The 19,426-nt window shown below is 39.3% G+C and overlaps 1 protein-coding gene across 1 annotated transcript in view; it reads right to left on the minus strand.

The window, feature by feature from the left end:
* The window catches only part of CHAT (choline O-acetyltransferase), a 94,215-nt gene extending 76,578 nt beyond the window's left edge, over nucleotides 1-17,637 (minus strand). The window contains exons 1-4 of the mRNA XM_069067081.1: nucleotides 17,577-17,637; nucleotides 11,575-11,614; nucleotides 9,245-9,434; nucleotides 3,876-3,994 (exon numbers count right to left, since the gene is read on the minus strand). Coding sequence (XP_068923182.1) covers nucleotides 3,876-3,994; nucleotides 9,245-9,434; nucleotides 11,575-11,614; nucleotides 17,577-17,637 — 410 coding nt within the window. The remainder of the gene's footprint in view (nucleotides 1-3,875; nucleotides 3,995-9,244; nucleotides 9,435-11,574; nucleotides 11,615-17,576) is intronic.
* Nucleotides 17,638-19,426: the final 1,789 nt, after the last annotated feature.

The following is a 19,426-nucleotide window of genomic DNA, read 5'->3' on the forward strand; positions in this document are numbered from 1 at the left end:
AGAGTTTCCCCCTAGTTCCCTCCCCTTTACAAATTCAGTCTTTCCTTTTAGAAGGACTTTACTGATAATGAGATTGCATTGAATCTTCTTATCCTGGCCAAACTCCACCCAAGCCTGAATTGAATTTATTCTGCTTTGACTTGGGTAGAGATAAATGCGCTTCTGCCTAGATAGTCCAAGGCTGAAAGAGGTCTGGTTGAAGGGTGATCTGATAAAACAAGTATTTCCTCTGTCAGGGGGTAGAGTGATGACTGGATGATATCAACCCCTGTTGGAAAGGTATATAAACTGGACACCTCAGTTCCCAAATGAAGCCATGTCTGGACTGGCCCCCTTTGGGGGGGCCCAGTTCAGGACTGTAACTCCCATGTAATAAATGTTGTCAGCTTGTGAGAGAAATAAAAATGTGGACACGACCTAAATCATTTATCACTTTCTTAGAACAAACTCTGAAAGGTTGACAAGATTTAGGTAGCCTTTGGCAATTTATTGAAAGACATCCCCTAAATATGATTTTTTGAAGGGGTGCTGACTGGCAATCAGGAGTGGACAGAAATTGAAAGATACTTTTTGGTGCTATTAGATAGACCTGGCAAAGAGAAATTGCTTCTATCCCTACTGAGAAAAAAACCAAATGATGCTTTACCCTGGCATAATGAGGGAGGTATGAGAGCCTGCCTTTTTCATAATTGAAGGGACTGAAGCTTAAGCCTCTAGACTTTAAGCTACAAAGGGAGCTGCAGACAAAATGGGAAAAAGTCAGCATATTAGCTGAGTTGTCCAGCAGAAACCCATAAGCTTCACAACCATATGCCCAGTGAAGAAATGTCTAGCAGACTACGTAGAGCACATTCCATGGGAGCAGGGGAGCAGGCCCTGCGGGAGCAGTGTCATGATGACATTAGCAGAAGACATCACCAATTCTTCCCTGAGAGAAATGGGTGTCCACACGTGTTCTTTACCCTTCGACACGTGTGTCCTGGCAACATGCTCCCCTCCATAATGCTTCTTTTATGTATTCCATGGCCTCAAGTGCTCCCCAAGTGCATGATCATCTGTGTGTGTTCCCTAGAGGCATGCATTCTTCCCAGTGACCCTATATGTATTTGTGGAAGAATGTGACTCAGGTCTATGTGGAGAAGAGTTCTATTAACATTTGATTGAATGCCTTTTATTTGAACTATGTGATCTCTGGATGACTAATAAAAGTAAACATATCCATGGAAGCTTATAAGCTTTTTTTTTTTAAAATAAATTTTTATTTTAGTAGGTTTTAATTAAATTAAAAATAAATTTAATAATTTTAATAGATTCAGACCCATGTAGTACCTTAAACTTGGAGAAGCTTTTCTGAATCCCATGGGAAGGTGGGGTGTCCAGGTGCTACATGGCTGATAACATTCCCTTTAAGTACCTTTCAAAGTGTTAGGCACACAATAGGTACTTAATAAATACTTGATTGATTAATTTACTAAAGCCCTTGTCAGTGGAAGCCCCATAATTTAAGACATTTTCCAGGTGCGTGAATTATTTTTTTCTGGAGAAAGCTTCCTGAAGATCTCTTACTTCTTTGCTTAGCTAACCGTTCTGGGAAGCTCTGTGGTTAGAGCATTTCTGGCTTAATCTTACTGCCACTTACTTAAGATGAGCAGATCAGGTCACTAAGTAGAGTCTGCAAAATCAAGGTGAGACATCAAATATAGCCCTGCTATTATCTAGTTATTTCTTGTTCTGTTGCAAATGTATAGCTTGAGATTTCTGACACCAGTGATTACCTGCTAGTATCCTGTTTTGCCTGGTACAGATCTTTTCCTTCTGCTTTCTGTGACATTCCAAGGTAGCTCCTCCTGCCTATGTAACTAAAATCTATATATGGTAGTTGAAACTGCTGCTCAGGGCTCACTGATTTTTATATACAGGGAGTTTATATATACAGTGAGCTCTGAGTACAATAAACTGGTTTTTATCATATCTGTGCATCATTGATGGTTATGATGGGCAGGAGTATCTAGCAATGGACTGTTAGACAATTTCTGTCACAGATTTTACTGAAGGGCATCTCTTGCAAATATTTTAAGGAGACTTTCACATAGATCAAAAGAAACATCTTTTCCCTATTCAATTATATCTGTCCTTTATCTCTCTTATTCCTATTTGACTGACAAACCATTTAGCATTTAAATACCACGTGCCAAGCAAGGCGGAAAGACAAAAATGAAATAGTCCCTGAACTCAAGGAGCTCACGTTCTAATAGAGGAGAGAACATGCACACACATAATTTAATACAAGTTTATTTTCCCACTTTAGTTTCTAACTTTAGGCTCTAGACCCCAAATTTCCTTTGATACAATTACTATCCAAGGTAGAATGTAAGCTCCCAGTCTTCAGGACAGGTTGTTTTTTAGTTTATTGTTTTGTTTTTGTATTCCTAGCACTTAGCTCAGTGCCTAGATAGAGCTGGCCCTTCAATAAGTTCTAGTTAAATTGAGTTGAAGGTGTTAGGTGTGTCCCAATATTACAACAGGATCTTACTAAGGAAGTTGCAGTAGCCAAGAAAAGCATCATAGTCACCTGCCCAGGAAAGTCATATTAACAACAATGAAGGCTCAACCCAGGAATGAATGGAAATTTCCCTTTTTTTGAAGTGCCTGAGAAATTCTCCCTGTCCCTCCCTCTTCCTCTTCCTCTCTCTCCCTCTCCCTCCCCATTCCCCAACCTCCTCCTAAGTCTTTCTCTCTTCCCTCTCCTTCTCTTCTTCTTCTCTTCTCCCTGTAAATCATACCTCAGACAGAGGCAATTAGCACAGAGGTTTTTATTACAGCTCAGTGAGCTCTGAAATTGTAGCATATGGAAGACATTCTGTGGGAAAGAAGGAATGTTTTTTATCCCTCCTCTAAAATGCTTTGGTTTGGGGACAGTCTGTGATGGATGATTTTGAGTATATCCTAATGGTGTTTTGTCTAAAGCCTGGCAATTTTCTTTCATAGAAAGAATATGACCTGTTATTAGGGATTGTCAAGGTTCCAGGGCCAAGGCTAGGGATAGGTAAGACAGGTAATTGGCTAGAGCTCAGCGCAAGGTGTGGGTTCAATAAGCAAAATTTTTGTCAAACATATTCCTAATGTCAGAAAATTCTATTCTTCATGGAACATAGGTATTTATTTTATGATTAATCAAATTCCATGTATTAAGAGTCAAATCTGAAAATCTCCAGTGAACAGTAAAACACAGTGGGAGTAAATTTTAAAGCATGATGGAGGAATTGTGGGGGGAGGGTAGTAGTGCTGTTTTCCAACCTTGTCCAACTTAGGCACAAATGCCTTTCCCCAGCTTTGAAATCTCGATCCAGAAATGAGCCTCCCCAAAGGAATGGTTCTTAGTGAGTGAGACTCTCAAGTTCCTATTTCCAGGTCATTCTAGTCACAACAACCCTAGATGACTATCTCCTTATGTTTTACTCCCAGAGGAAACACTTCCCAAATATCCCTTATAGCAGTAGTGTCAAAAAATTTTGGGCACTAAATGGCAAACCACTCCTCTATCTCTTTCAAGAAAAGCCCAAATGGGGTGACGAAAAGTCGGACATGACTGAAACAACTCAACAATAAATCCCTATGTGAGGATTCCTTTGAGCTACATATTAACCATTTTAAAATGTGTTATTATCTTTTACTTTATTTTTATTTATTTTGTTAAATATTTCCAAATTACATTTTAATATCATTTGGGCCCTACTCCAGAAGGAGTCAGAGAGGGATACTTTTTCCTTTCCCCAGTGCACTGTGTTAAGCAAATAATTATAAAAGAGTATGTGGGGGTGGAGAGGCAAAGGACTTTGTATAACACTTAGCCTAGAATTTAAAAGAAGCCTTACCTTAACTGATCATTCACATCCTGGAAATTCTGTCGAGCAAAGATCACAGCTGGACTGGAGTTGACTGGAAGAGCCAAACGGTTGTTTAGATACATGTCATCCAGCCAGTACTCAAAGACCTACAGGAAAAAAAGGGGGGCACACACTGTAACTCAGCCAGGTGAAGAAGCAATGGTGTGAACTGAGACTCTATTCTTGGCTTTGATGAACACAGATGAATTATCTTTCTTTGTCTGGGCTCAGATCCTCAATCATTCTGCTGATGATAAATTGGGGCAATAGTCCTTGGTGTTTGTCAGCCCACAGTCTGGACACATCTCCTAAATTCATTTCATTTTTGAGTACCAGACAAAGATTCAGGAAACCTGTGTTCTCATCCTGCCCCTGTCATAAGCTATCTGACCTGGGATGAATCATGGAACCTCTCAGAGTTTGTTTCCTTATTTTTAAATTGGTGAGAATCATATTTGTTTTGATTAATTCACAGGATGGTTATGAAGGTTGAATGAAATGATATTTGGGAAGGTTATTTGAAAAATACAAGTGTGATACAAAAGTGTGGTATCTTCAGCATCATTTCCTCATCTTCATGAGGAGAGTTTTTGCTACTGTGCTTAAGGCCCACTGAAGCCAACGTTCAATTAAACAAATATTTATTAAGTGCTTACAGTGTGCTAGTTGTTGGGAAAGATGAAAACAAACATTGCCTGCACTCAAGGAGCTTAACATTCTTTTATTTATTTTTCTTTTTAGCAGTACTTTTCCCCAATTAAATGTCAAGGCAATTTTTTAGTATTCATTTTTACAAGATTTTTAGTTCCAAATTTTTCTCCTCTTCCTAAAATAGTAGGCAATTTGACAAAGGTTATACATGTGCTTTCATATAAAATGTGTTTCATATTAGTTCCAGTTGTGAAAGAAGAAACATCAAAAGAAAAAAAACATAAAAAAGAATAAAGTAAGTAAAAAAAAAGTATGCTTTGATCTGTATTCAGAGTCCATCAGTTCTTTATCTGGATGTGGAAAGCATTTTCCTTCATGAGTCCTTTGTACTTGTCTTAGATCATTGTGTGGCCAAGAAGAGGCTAGTCATTCACGGTTGATCATCATATTATGTGGCTGATAACAGTGTACAATGTTTTCCTGGTTCTGCTCAATTCATTTTGCATCAGTTTGTACAAGTCTTTCCAGGTTTTTCTGAAATCTGCCTGTTCATCATTTCTTATTGCACAGTAGTATTCCATTACATTCATATACCGTAGCTTGTTCAGCCATTCCCTAATCGATGGGTGTCACCTCAATTTCCAATATATTGCTACCGCAAAAAAGGCTGTTATTACAGTCCTTTTCCCTTTTTTGTGATCTCTTTGGGATACAGACTTAGTAGAGGTATTGCTGGATCAAAGGGTATGCCCAATTTGGTTGCCCTTTGTGCATAGTCCCAAATTGCTCTCCAGAATGGTTCTAGTAATTTTGCTAGGTAGATGATTTTTGGTTGTAGTACTAGCTTCTTTGCCTTCCAGAATATTATGTTCCATGATGTGTGATCCTTTAATGTTGCAGTATCTAAGTCCTGTGTAATCCTGATCATGGCTCCCCAATACTTGAATTGTTTCTTTCTGGCCGCTTGTAGTATTTTTTCCTTGACCTGCGAGTTCTGTAATTTGACTATAATGTTCCTTGGAGTTTTTACTTTGTGATCTCTTTCATGAGGTGATCAGTGGATTCTTTTGATGCCTATTTTGCCCTCTGGTTCCAGTATATCAGGACAATTTTTCTTGATAATTTCTTGAAAGATGCTGTCCAAGTTCTCCTTTTGATTATGGCTTTCAGACAGTTCAATTACTCTAATACTGTCTCTCCTGAATCTGTTTCCCAGCTCAGTTGTTTATCCCATGAGATATTTAACATTTTCTTCTATTTTTTCATTCTTTTGAATTTGTTTGATTGATTCTTTATGTCTTATAGAGTCATTAGCTTCCACTTGCCTAATTCTAACTTTTAAAGAGTTTTTTTATTTAGTTTTTGTACTTCTTCCATTTGGCCAATTCTTTTGCACCACTCTCATTTCTTTTCCCAAATTCTCGTCTACTTCTCTTATGTGATTTTCAAGCTCCTTGTTAAGCTCTTCCATGAGTTCTTTCTGGGTTTGAAACCATTTCCAATTTTTCTTTGAGGTTTTGCCCAAAGGTATTTTGACATTGCTGTCCTCTTTTGAGTTTGTATCTTGGTCTTCTCTGTCACCACAATAACTTTCTATGGTCAGATTCTTTTTTGCTCATCATTTTTAGCCTTTTTCCTTTCTTTTAAATTTGAGCTCTGCTCCCAGGGTGAAAGGGTACTGTCTCAGGCTTCTTGTGCCAGGGGCTGCAGGCCCTAGTTATTTACCTGGTGCTGCACTGATGTTGCCCCAAGGCCCACAGAGGACCCTCGAGTCTCGTGCTATGCTGAGGGGGTTGGGGTGGGGGGTGGCTGGTGCTGCTAGAGGCCATAGGGGTCTGGCAGCTTACCTGGTGCTGAGCTGAGGTCCTAATGCTAGTGTATGGTGTGTGCTGATGCTGGTGGGGTGTTTCTACATTTCCCCAGGGGTTACATTGAAGCATATGGTGGTCTGGCAGTTGGTGACTGCTTATTTTCCCAGGGCTACACTGAGGCATGTGGTGATTCTTGGAACTGGAGGCTTCCAGTTCCCCTGGTTATACTGAAGCACATGGAGGGTCCTGGTATTGGTGTTTGCCTGTTCCACCACACTGGAGCTCAGGATCTCCTGCTGGTTTGCTGAGGTGGGGCTTGCTGGGATGTTTCTTGTCCTGGACTGAACTCCCTTTTACCCAAGTGAGACAGACCTTTTCTTGCAGATCTTCCAAATTTCTTGGGCTAAAAGATTGCTTCACCCTTGTCTTTTTGCTGGTTCTTCTCTCCAGGATTTGTTTTGGGATGCTATTTTATGTTTTTTTGTGAGGTGAATATGAGAGAGTTTCAGCAATTTACTGCTTACTCCACCATCTTTGGAATTTAACATTCTAATGGATGTTATTATAGGAATGGCATCCTCAAAGCTACCCACTCAGCAGGGACAAAAAAGAAGAAGAGCGCAGTCTTTGATCTCCCATTTTAAAGAGATTCTTCCTTCCTACAACACAGATGCACAAAACTGAAGGGAATTAGGCAGCATCCTTACTGTAACATTGTGTGGCCTGTTCCATTATTGTCCCAGGGAAGGAAAAACCCACGGAGCCGGCAACATCTGAATGGTATAAACTTGATATAGTGGGATAAGTCTGTAAGCTGAGTATGGCTCAAGCAATCTCTTTTATGTGGAAGCTGTTGTTCAAACTTGACCCCTGTAGAATACAAGGTTCTCTCCCAAAGCTCCAGAGAGCCCAGATGAGACACTCCACTAATGTGGGTGGATTTTATGGTTTATGAATACTGGTTGTATTTTTTTTAGGAAAAAAACCTTGAATAGTTCCTGGCACATAATAAATATTTAATAAATGCTTGTTGACTGACTAACTGACCTGGTGGGCTAAGCCAAATGTAAACATAGTCCATGATAAGTGTAAAGGCCAAACTTCTTAGCTTGGCATTCAAAGTCCTTCAAAATCTGGCACCGCCCTCTCTCTTTTACTATTCTCCTCTAGGGTACTCTAAACTTCAGTTGAGCTGTGCTGCTTGCTGTCCCCCATTTATGATCCATGATTCACAAAATAAAATTTGGAGTAAAAAAGAACCTTTACAGCTATCTACCCATATCTGAATGGAATCCATTCCCATTCCCCCCCCCCGTAACAAAAGATCATGAAATTCTAGATTTAGGATTAGAAGACACCTTAGAGACCAACAAGTCCAACTCCTTCTTTTGACAGATGAGAAAACTGAGACTGAGTTAAATAGTTTTCCCAGTGGTCTTCTCACTTCTGCTTGAAGATTTCTTATGATGGGGACTCATTCTCTAACTCTGCAGCAACCCAGTCAATTTTTGAACAGGTTCTAATTATTAGGACAGTTTTCCTGACATTAAGCTTAAATTTATTTCTTTGCAACTTCTACCCCTTGTTCATACTTCTGTTTTCATGCTGCCATTCCTTGAACCAAAAATGCCCATCCCTCCACCTACCCATCTTTTAAATCTCAACCAATCCAAATGAGTTAGAATTTAAAGGATGGGTAGGTACAGGGAAGGACATTTCCTTCAAGATCTGTAAAGCCTTCCTTGATCTCCTTAACCTCAATGACCTTTACCTCTCTGATCTCACACAGAATTTTGTTTTGTGTATTATATCTGTGAGTGTATGTGTGTATATGTGTGTGTGTTCATCTCCTACTAGGCTGTAAGTCCTGTGAGAACAGGCTAAAGTTCATAGCTTTCCCATAATTTAGCAAAATGCTCTGAACACAGTATAGGACCTGCAAAAATGTTAGTTGAATTGTTGACTATTCACATTCAGATGACTGGGTATGGTTCTAGATCCAACTATTCTATTAACTCACTGAGTGCTCTATAGCAAGTAACTAAACCTTTCTCATCTTCATTTTTCACTTTATAAAGTCAGCTTTCATGGAAAAATAGTAACATCTCTGCCTGTCATGCTGTGGCAAGCTCCTTAAGGGCAGGTCCTGTGTTTGAAGTTCTCTTTTCTTCTCAGAGCCCAGCATAGCAATTCCTTTGAATGATACTCCCACTACCAAAAAGAGCAGCAGATCTGTCATTTATACTCTTAGAGAGTTGTCTGGGGGCACTGAGAGTTTAAGTTGCTTGCCCAGGGTCACATAGTCAGTTGGTATAAGAAACAGGAGTTGGACCCAGGTCTTCCAGACTCTAGGCCAGTTTTTTAGCCAGTTATGTATACTTGTCTACACTTATCAACACTGGTCTTGTACTAGTATTAAAATTCTATTTAATAACATTTGTTGTTAAAAAGCAAATGAGAGAGGATGGCTAGGTGGCTCAGTGAATAGAGCACCGGTTCTGGAATCAGGAGAACCTGAGCTCATCTGGCCTCAGATACTTAACACTTACTAGCCATGTGACCTTGGGCAAGTCACTTAACCCCAATTGCCCTGTCTTCCCCCTCCAAAAAAAAAAAGCAAATGAAAGAATATGTATGGGAAAACATTGGGGAAGAATATATGAAGTCCTTGAAAATGTGCAAGGAAGTTACGTTCTTATATTCCTTTGGATGGGTGAAGTTCAGTGCCGCCAAGCACTGGACTGAAAGATGGCTTTGAGAGGGATACAGACTTTTAAAAAAGTAAGCCAAATTATGGTACCAGAGGTATTAGAAATAATGAGCTTCTCATGCCCCCTTTCTACCATTCTTTCCCCTTGTACTAGTTAGGCCTTATGTTGTGGTTTGGCTACTTACCCAATTTGTTGTATTTTCCCTTCTCTCCAGGAGTTTCTGCTGTAAGACTTCCCCGAGGCCTCCTGGGGCACCGAACTGCTCCACAATCACCTTGGTCTTCTTGTACTGCTCCTCGGGCACCAGGTGTTTCATACACTGGAGGTACATGGCCAGGGTTTTCTGGAGTGGTGGCACAGGGAGTTTGGATAGCACCTGAACATGGGCAGAGAGCAAGGTGATTGACGGCAGAGGCCAAGAAGACGTGCTGGGAGCCCAACCTCTGAGCCATGGGACAGGAGAACATGGGACTTCATCTTTTGAGGATAATGATGGGGTACCTGGGGTCTAGGTCAATTTGTGAAACCAATTTGTAAAACCAGTCTGTGCAGTTGTAACTGCAATTTGTATTGTAAAATTGTAACCTGTGAAATACCTTTCCCAACCTGGGCTCTGCCCCTTCCCCCTATCCGCACTAGGCCTAGGCAACACCTTGTGACTCCTTTGTTCTTACTTAATCTCTTCAGGTCTCCTCCGGCCTGGGCCCAAACACTCCTTTGTCCTTGCCTCATGTCTCCCCAGGCCTGGCCCAAATCTCATCTAAACTATCTATGCACTAAAGTCACAAGTTCCTCTAGGTCAGCCCTAACTTTTATCTATGCACTGAGGTCCCTTACATCCATTAGGTCAGCCCTGACAATCGCAGCCCTACCCTTTAAAAGTAAGAGCATGTACCCCTCTCACTCGCAGGTCCCCTAAGGACTCTTGCCCACTGTAAAGGCGTAAAAATAAACTTTCTCAACTCTACTCCAAGCCAGGCTGAGCTGAATTCTTTCCAGATGCCATTGCAGGTTTCCTGGTCTTGGATAAGATCAGGGTTCCTGCTGAACCTATTGGGATTCCGTCCCTCATCAATAAGGGCCTACCTTCTCTCTCTTACTTGTACCTTGTTTCCTCTGCTCCTTCCTACTCCTATTCCCACCGCAGAGAAGACAGTTCTCAGTGAAATTGTGGCATCTGCAAAGTTTGGCTTTCATATTCCACCATGCTGCTCTTCAGGGCTTATTTTTGCTGTCCTACATGTAAGTATCACCTTACCATCCATATATACCAGGAACTTGTTCCCTCATTCTTACACAGCCTGTTATTCACCTTCTTTGGGATCTCTAATAGCTCCACCACTCTCTGTTCTCAGTTCACAATCCCTTTCTGGCTTCAGTTCCCTTCACAATCTTGAAACAATGGCTAACTATTTTAAAACTGTACTTTCTGCCAGTCTTGAATGTCCCCCAAAACCACCCTTTATACTCTTCCTGCCTTGCTAGTCTCCTACTTTGATTAACTGTCACCATCCCCAAATCACTTTGTATTTCTTTTGTGTATGCTTATTTTGTATATATTCATTTGGATACATGTTTTCTCCCCTCTGATAGAATGTAAATTCCTTGAAAGTAGGGACTATTTCATCTTTGTATTCCCGGCACTTAGCACAATGCCTGGCACATATTAGATACTTAATAATATTTGTTGATTGATTGATCCACTGTATCCACTTTAACCCCTGATGTGGAGAGCACTGCTAACACAAATCACAAAGCTGTGCTGACTTAGTCTGCCATAAAAAATATGCTCATTAACTCCAAATGGACTTTCACCGATACAGCTGATGACAACCTTTATTATCCATCATTGACCCTATGATATTCCCCATGGTAACAACAGCCAAAACTCCACACTCTTCTCAATCTTCCAACTCCATCCTTCTCCCTCTTTAGATGACATCAAGAGAACTGAAAATTAGAAAAATGAGCTGATCTGACATGAGCTACCATAGGTCTTCTCTCTAACTCAAAGGCTATATGTTCTCAATTCCTCCCTCTTTACAGTCTCAAACAATGAAATGGTTCTCCTCAACAAAACTAACCTTTCTACCCATGACTTTGATCCTATTCTGTCTCTTTTAATACCTCATTCCATACACTATCTCCTTTGCCCTTCATCTTAAATATATCTTACTCTATTTCCTTCTTCTCCTCTGCCTACAAACATACTCAAGTGTCCCTCATCCTAAAAAAGAACACTTCCCCTTCACTCCACTACGGTATCAAGCAATCTTACTGTCTCTCTCTTTCCCTGCAATCTTCATGACTTAATTTCTGGAAAGAGTACTATATACTTACTTCCTCTACTTTCTTACTCTTCAATCCCCTGAAAACTGACTTCTGCCCTCACTAAATCTTCTTTCTCCAAGATCACCCATGACTTCCTAATTAGTCTAATGACTAAAGAGTTCTTAGCCCCCATTTTCTATCACCTTTCTTCAGAAGCTGATGTTGTCTATCAGAGACTTTTCTGAAAGCTCTTCCCACTTGGCTTCCTTGACATATACTTTTTCTGATTTTTCTCAACCTCACTTGTGTGATGCCAAGCAAAGGCAACTTCCCAAGGTTCAAAATACCAGCATAGGTCTCTCCATTTTATTCAGTGACAAATTAAGAACAGAGAGAATCAAAATATAGCATAATTCAAAATTTACCAAGTGTAATTTACCAAGTGTAATTCACTCAAGTACTACCCCACCCTTGGACATTACATTCATTTAATCAATCACAAAGTCCCTCTTCTAAATACTTCTCCACCCCTAGGCTGTACAGTCAACCACAAAGCCCCTCTTCTCAAATGGAGATTAGTTTCCAATCATAAGTAAAGTACATTCATTTGTTCAATCACAGAGCACAAAAAAGTCAAAAGTTCCCCACCCTTGGATCACAACTGAATCTACCCCAGAGTTACAACAAGCTTAAGCACAGCATTTAATACCCAAAGAGAGGTCTTTTCTTCATCTTGACCCAAGGCAAGTTCTCAGCAATCTTTGTTCCTGGGGAGACAAAGCTTAGCAAGGCCACAAGATACATTGCCAGGGTCTTCATTAATTCATTCTGTCTGCAGAACAGTCCTAGGACCCCTCAAAACATTAGCAAAACCCTCTTCCAGGATTTCTGTAAACATACAACAAGAAAATCCTTCTTCAGGGCTTCTAAACCAAAAGCAAGGTTCCAAGACCTCTGTAACAACAACACTGTCTTTCACCAGTGGACAAATCTGGCAAAATAACATCAAAACAGACAGACAAAGTACCAGCATAACAGCAGTGTCTCCTCAGTCCTTGGCAGTTCTGGGTGGCAGCTCTCAAAAGTCCTGGGCAATTCAAACTGGCCCTCAACAATCCTCTCTGTCTCTCTATGCCTCCAAGATGCTGCTTCCAGAAAGTTCTTCTGCCTCTCTCTTTGCTTATGTCTCTCTAAATTTACGTCATCAGCTCCTCCCAGTTCAGCACTCTCTTTTCACATCAACAAGTCCATCCCACAAGTGGGATTCACAAGCTCTAGGTTTTAACACAATCAATCCGAAAAGCAAGCCAATACAGCGGGATCTTTAAATTCCATTACTATTACAATGTGTCAACCACAGACTTTTCTGGATGCTCTACCTACTTGGCTTCCTTGACATATCCTTTTTCTGATTCTTCTCCAACCTCAATGACTGCTCCTTATTGGACTCTGTGGTTAGTTCCCTTTCCTTCTCTCATCCATTAAGTATGAACAATCCTAAAGGTTGAATGTTCCCGACCCTCTTCTTTACTTCCTCTATACTGTTTTTTTTTTAAATTTTGTATACTATTATGACTTCATTTATCTCCACTATGTGAATGATTTCCTGACTGTCTATATCCATGAATGACTATATCTACAGCCCTGAACTCTCTTCTGAACTTCAGTCCCATGTTTCTAATTAAATGCTGGACATCTCACCTATATATTGTATTAATACCTTAAATTCCCCAAGTCTAAGATGAAAGCTCATTTTCTTTCCTTCAAATTTTACCTCATCCTAATTTCCCTGTTTCTATTCCTGACTCCACTATTCTTCTATTCATCCAGGCATGAAGGAGTCATTGGTACATCTTGCCTTTCTTCCTACACCCATTTGGTTATCAGTTCCTTTTTTTACTACCTGAGAAATATTTCTCAAATCTATCCTCTCCTTTCTGTTTCCACTGTATCAGTTTATTGAAAGACCTAATTACTTCCTAGTTGGACTATTGTAATAGCTTCATAACTTATCTTCCTGCCTCTAATCTCTCCTTCTTCCAATCTATCCTTCATAGAGTGATGTCAAAGTCATCTTCCTCGTGTACAAATCTAATCATGTCATTTCCCTACTCATAAACCTCCAATGGTACACCATTGCCTTATATACAAAACATAGACTTAGGTGAGCCCTCAAGACCCTTCACAGTTTAGTTCTCACCAGACATTGTTTTCATTTTCCTCTCTTTTTATACCCTATGCATTCTAGACACATTGGGCTATTCACTGCTCCTTAATGTGTCTTCTCTCACACTGGGTACTTTCAAATGCTCTGTCCCTTGCACTGAAGGGGCTTTTCCCTCTACATCCTATGGAAATCCTCCTCCTCTTTCATGACCTAGGCCACCAAGACTACTTTGCTTCCATGATCCTTCTAGCAAGAGGTGATTAGACAAGGCACAACCTCCTTGGATCTCAGGTGCTTAATCAATCAATAAACAAGTATTTTTAAGTTCTTATTATATGCTAGAAACTGTTAAGTGCTGGAGATATAAAGATGAAAAGTAAAAGTCTCTGACCTCAAGAAGGTTATAGTCCAATGGGGGAAGCTAACATATACATAATAGATCCATACAAAGCAGATACATAGTAATATTGCTGGGGATGGCACAATCTGGGGTTGGAAGTGCCTTAGGTAGAAGATGAAGGAATCTGAACACAAATCAAAGTATGATTTTTCAATTTCTTTATTTTTTGTAGTGTTTTTTTTCTTTTGGTCTGTGTCTTCTTTCACAACATGACTAATATGGAAATATGTTTTACATGATTGCAAATATGTAACCTATGTGAAATTGCTTACTGTTTTGGGGGGAAATAAAGGAGGGAAGGAGAAAATTTGGAACTCAAAAAAATTTAAATGAAGGCTAAATTTGTTTTTACATGTAATTGGGAAAAACAAAATACTTTAAAATGCTTTTTAAAAAAAAAAGAAAGAAATTCAGGGGATGTCCATCAATTGAGAAATGACAGAACAAGTTGTGGTATATAATTGTAATGGAATTCTATAAGAAATAACAAGCAGGCTGATTTCAGAAAAACCTGGAAAGACTTACATGACTTGATACAAAGTGAAGTGAGCAGAACCAGGAGAACATTGTATTGTACATAGTAACAGCAATATTATGCAATGATCAACTGTGAATGACTTAACTATTCTCAGCAATACAATGATCCAAGAAAATTACAAAGGACTTATGATGAAAAACATGTTATCAGCCTCTAGAGAAAAAAACTGATGGAGTATGAATGCAGATAAACATATTGTTTTTCAATTTCTTTATTTTTTCATGTTTTTCCCCCTTTGGTCTGTTTTCTTTTACAACATGACTAACATGAAAATATGCATTTCATGATTGCACATGTATAACCTATATCAAATTGCTTACTGTGTTTGGGAAGGGAGAGATGAGGGAGGGAGAGAATTTGGAACTCAAACTTAAAAAAAAAAGAATGTTAAAATTGTTTTTATATGTAATGGGGGAAAAGAAAATATTATTAAAACAAGAAATGCTAAGATTTGGTAACTTGATGAGATCTATGATATGAAGGAGAGTAAGGAGTTTAGGATGATACTGAGGTTGTGAGTCTAGATGACTGTTAGAATGCTTACAACCTTGACAGCAATAGGAGAGTTCACAAGAGGAGTGGGTTTAGGAGAAAAGATAATGAGTTCTGTTATAAGCATGTTGAGTTTGAGAAGCCTATAAGACATTCAATTTGAATGTCCAGTAGGTAGTTGATTTGGGGCTGGAGCTCAGTAAAGAGTAGGACTAGATAGATAGAGATAAAAACATATGAATATGGATATGAATCTGTCTCTGTATACAGATCTCTGGGAGTCATCTGCCTAGATACAATAGTTAAATTCAAAAGATAAGTAAATTAAGTGCAAGAGTAGAGAAAGGATAGAAGAGGATCCAAGACAGAGCTGGTGGTTACACCCACAGTTAGAGTACATGACAGAGAAGATGATTCTAGCAAAGTTAACTGAAAACAACATTCATACATGTAGAATGTATGAATTAATTCTGTAGGAGCAGAATTAAAGAATAGAAGAATGACAACAACCCAGAAAAAGAGGGAGTATCCAGGAGGAAGGGGAGGTCAACAGAGCTAAATCTTGCAGGAAGGTGAAGAAGGATGAGTTTTGAGTAAACAAGTTGGTTGGATTAGTTGGCCAGCAGGTAGTAAGAGTCAAAGGTTATGAACTCAGGTCCTTTGACTCCAACTGAGTGTTCTTCCCCCTATTACTTTGTCTCCCATTCAGAAACTACTGAGCCTCTTTTCTAACTTTTTTCTTTCTCTGTATATGTCTTAATTGCTTTTTCTTTTATCTCTTCCCCTTTACTCTCCTTCCTTCCAACTTCTTTCTGCCTTTCTTCCTCCCTTCCTCCTCTCCCCCAAATTCTTTTTCCTTTCCTTCCTCTTCTTCTGTTCTCTTCTTCCTTGTCTGTCCCTTAACTAGACATAACATGAAATTGAAAATTTTTTTAAAAAATCCTTGAATATAATTTTATTTTGTAAAAAAATTTAAAGTATATGGATTGAAGGTTGCATATATCACTCAAAAAAAAACCCTTGCCCTAAACTAAGCTACTTTTTATTTGTGTGTGTCCCTCAATGGAATCCCCACTCCCCTTAGGATTATTGGCTATTAAAATAAATAAAGGTTCCTCACCATTGTATGGAAGTCAAATGAGTTGTTTTACAAAAGCATGTTATGTTGTACAGCAAAAGGAAATTGTGATCTCACTGGTATGGGGGAGGTATATTTCCAGATAGTAACTGAGCATTTACTCTCATTATGTGTCCTTCTGTTATTCAGTTCAAGAACTGAAATCACATCTTTGATTTACTTTTGAAAACTGGAAACTGGTGACAAAAATCTCCAGTTATGCTACAACATAATGTAGCAGAAGTTGCAATCTTTGGGCTTGTATCAGCAAGGTACCATCCTATCCCCATTTATATGTCAGCCCCACTTGCCCAATCCTGTCTCCACCATCCAATACCAAGTCAACCTTAATTCTACACACCTTGCCCAGCTAAAGGATAATAAATATCCTTAAGAACAAGGAAGAGGAAGCAAGGAGTTCTTAGGGCATAATGGCTTGTGGAATGTGACTTTGGTTGGCACCCTACCAAGTTAACTCCAAACCTGAATTTGCGCTGAACCTTTCTACCCAATGGGAAACTCAAATGAGGCCTGTAACTGAAGCAGGGACAAAAACCCCAAAGATTAGATTTATCTCCCTGGCCTGTTTATTCTCCTGGGTACCTAGAGGAGGACTATTGTGATGCTATATAGATCAGAAGCATGGTATAGTGAAAAAAAAAAAGAGCACTCAATTCAGAGTCAGAGGACCTATGCTTCAATCCCAGCTTTGCCACTTTCTGTGTGACCTGGGGCCCCCGTTTCTTCACCTGTAAAATGGCTTGTTGGTGATCTCCAAGGTCCCTTCCTAAATTTTCAGATCCTAGAGGTTTATGTTACCAGTGGGCATATGCTAGCATAAAATATAAAGAGGCCTTGTTCCCCTACACCAGGGTAGCAGAGGTAGGCTGCCTAGTGAAGGTGGGGAAAATAGGGAACCTAGAGATGTGAATTTCCTCTGGCCTAGAAGCAGAGCCACCTCCACTTAGGAGGAAAGAGATGCGAACTGCAAATTTGTTTGTGAACAAACAAATTAGGATAGATCCAAGGCTCATTGTCCCCAAAGAAATGGATAATTGGGCATAGAACCATAGAATTTGAGAACTGGAAGGAATTGTTCTGCTTGGCTTTAGAGAAGAGTCCTAGTGTCTGCATTTAGAAATATAGAGGAGTAGATTTGGGGTCCATATAAGGAAAAACTTCTTACCAAATAGAGCCGTCCCCTAAAAGAGGATTTAAAACTCAAGGGCACTTTAGAAATCATACATGACCATAGATGTAAAGCTGGAAGAAGTCTAAGACGTCATCTGGTACAACTTCATTTTAGAAGTGAAGAAATTGAGGCCCCCAGAGATTAAATAACTTGGTCTTCATCATACAGATAGTAAGTAGCAGAGATGGTATCGAAATGTGTCTCTCCTGATCCTAGACTTAGTGCCTTCCTCTATACTACTTTTGTCTTCATGGAACAGATTGCCTCATAAGGCAGTGAGCTCCCCATGGTCAGATGTCCAGTATCATCCAGTGGAATGTTCGCTTTTTTCAGACCTACCATCCCCAATCTGAAGGAGTCTAGGGAGGCCTGGTGAACCACTGATTGGCTGATCAAACATTGGAGTATTCTGGTACCTTTGGGGAATATTGCCTATACTGGGGAGAAAATTGCAAGGAGGAGGGCCAAAGTTCTAGAATATGGTGGCAGGGTCTGTGTAGCTGTTAGTTGGTATTTGAGCATGTCCCTGGAAGAAGTCTCAGAGTTGCAATCTGACAGTTATGTCTGCAATGGGGTGTGGGTAGGCATGTAGAAACAGGTACCTTGATGTCTTGATGTCAGCATTTCTGTGAAATGCCTCCCTTTGTCATCAAGGAGAAGAGAGGCCCATAACAGCACATTAGAGTAGCATGAGCTCATCCTTCTGCTCCTCCATTGCAAACAATCTAAGGTTCTGTAACTTTTTTGTCCTCTTAATGCTCTGTATAGAGTCCCTTAATAATGAGGAGACAGTATTTTGTAGCTCTGGACTTAGGTACTCAGAAGCAAGGGAATCCGAATCCTAGACTATTAGAGCAGGAAGGAAGCTTAGATAATATCTAGTTCAACATTCTCTTAAACAGATGAAGAAACTCAATCTAGGGCTCAGAGAAACATAGTGACTTATCCAAGATAAGTGTCGAAGCTGAGACTGTAAATATGGTCTCCTGGTATTCTCTGGAAGGTTTAAAAATCTTTTTGAAGGTAGTATTTAGGGAAGGCAGAAAGAGCTAGGAGTGACATGTAGTAAGTCATATTTTTGGAAGATGTATCTTGTGAATGGTAAACTATGAGTCTACACACCTCCTGTTGATGGACTTAAAATGCAGAATGAGACCTGTATTTTTTAACATGGTAAATGCAGGATTTTGTTTTGATGGTTTACACATATTTGTTATATGAATTTTATTTTTCCTATTTTAAAAAATTATTTAATGGGGACCAGAGAGAGGGAGAGATAAATACATGGAATTAAAAAAAATCTTTTGATAGTGGCCAGAGTGGATTGGAAAGGACAGAGAACTGATATATGTAACTATGTATTGTATAGTTTCACATATATGTCTGAGTCAAATATTGGCCTCCTTTAGTGAAAAGTTGGGAGGGAGGGAGGAAAAGAGCTTGGAACTCAAATGTAACAAAAAAAAATTACAGGGTGGCAAAAAGTTACACAAAGTACATAAAAAGTATACACCCTTTGACCCAAGCTAAAGTGATCAAAGAAAGGACAAAAATGGAAAATTAAAGAACTGTCCTATTAAGGAATGACAAAATGAATTCTGCTATGTAAATTTGTAATGGAATATTATTATGCCATAGGAAATGATGAAATGAACAATTTCAGAGGAAGCTTGGAAGACCCCTATGATCTAATACAGAGCTAAATGAGTAGGACTGAAAGAACAATTTATGCAAAAACAATATTATGGAGAAAAACAACTTTGAAAGACTTTAGAACTTTCATCAATGGAATAAAAACCATTAAGTACAGAAGACAAAAGATGTAGCAGAGTCAAAACTACATAGAATAAAAGCTAAAGATGAAATATGTTGGAGACATGATGACCTTAAAATGCAATGATAAATCTACATTTTGGGGACATTACCAATTCGGGGAATTGTTTTCCTGGACTGTTCATCTTTATATTGATATTAATATTTTTCTTTTTTTGTTATTGTTCAATGATGGGATGCAGAGGGAAGGACAGATTATAAATGCATGTAACATACATAAGTATATGATTTAAAAGCCCCCAAAAGAATTTTCAAAATGATATGGGTGCTACCCAACTACTTAAACAGCACACCTCAGGGATGTTTAGTATGAAAAGTATAGGCTGAAAGTATAGGAAATGAGGTTACATCACCAA

Source organism: Petaurus breviceps, unplaced genomic scaffold (genome assembly GCF_028583685.1).
Source record: "Petaurus breviceps papuanus isolate PSGF00001 unplaced genomic scaffold, PetGlider_PUasm1.0 90740, whole genome shotgun sequence".
NCBI classification, from domain to species: domain Eukaryota; kingdom Metazoa; phylum Chordata; class Mammalia; order Diprotodontia; family Petauridae; genus Petaurus; species Petaurus breviceps.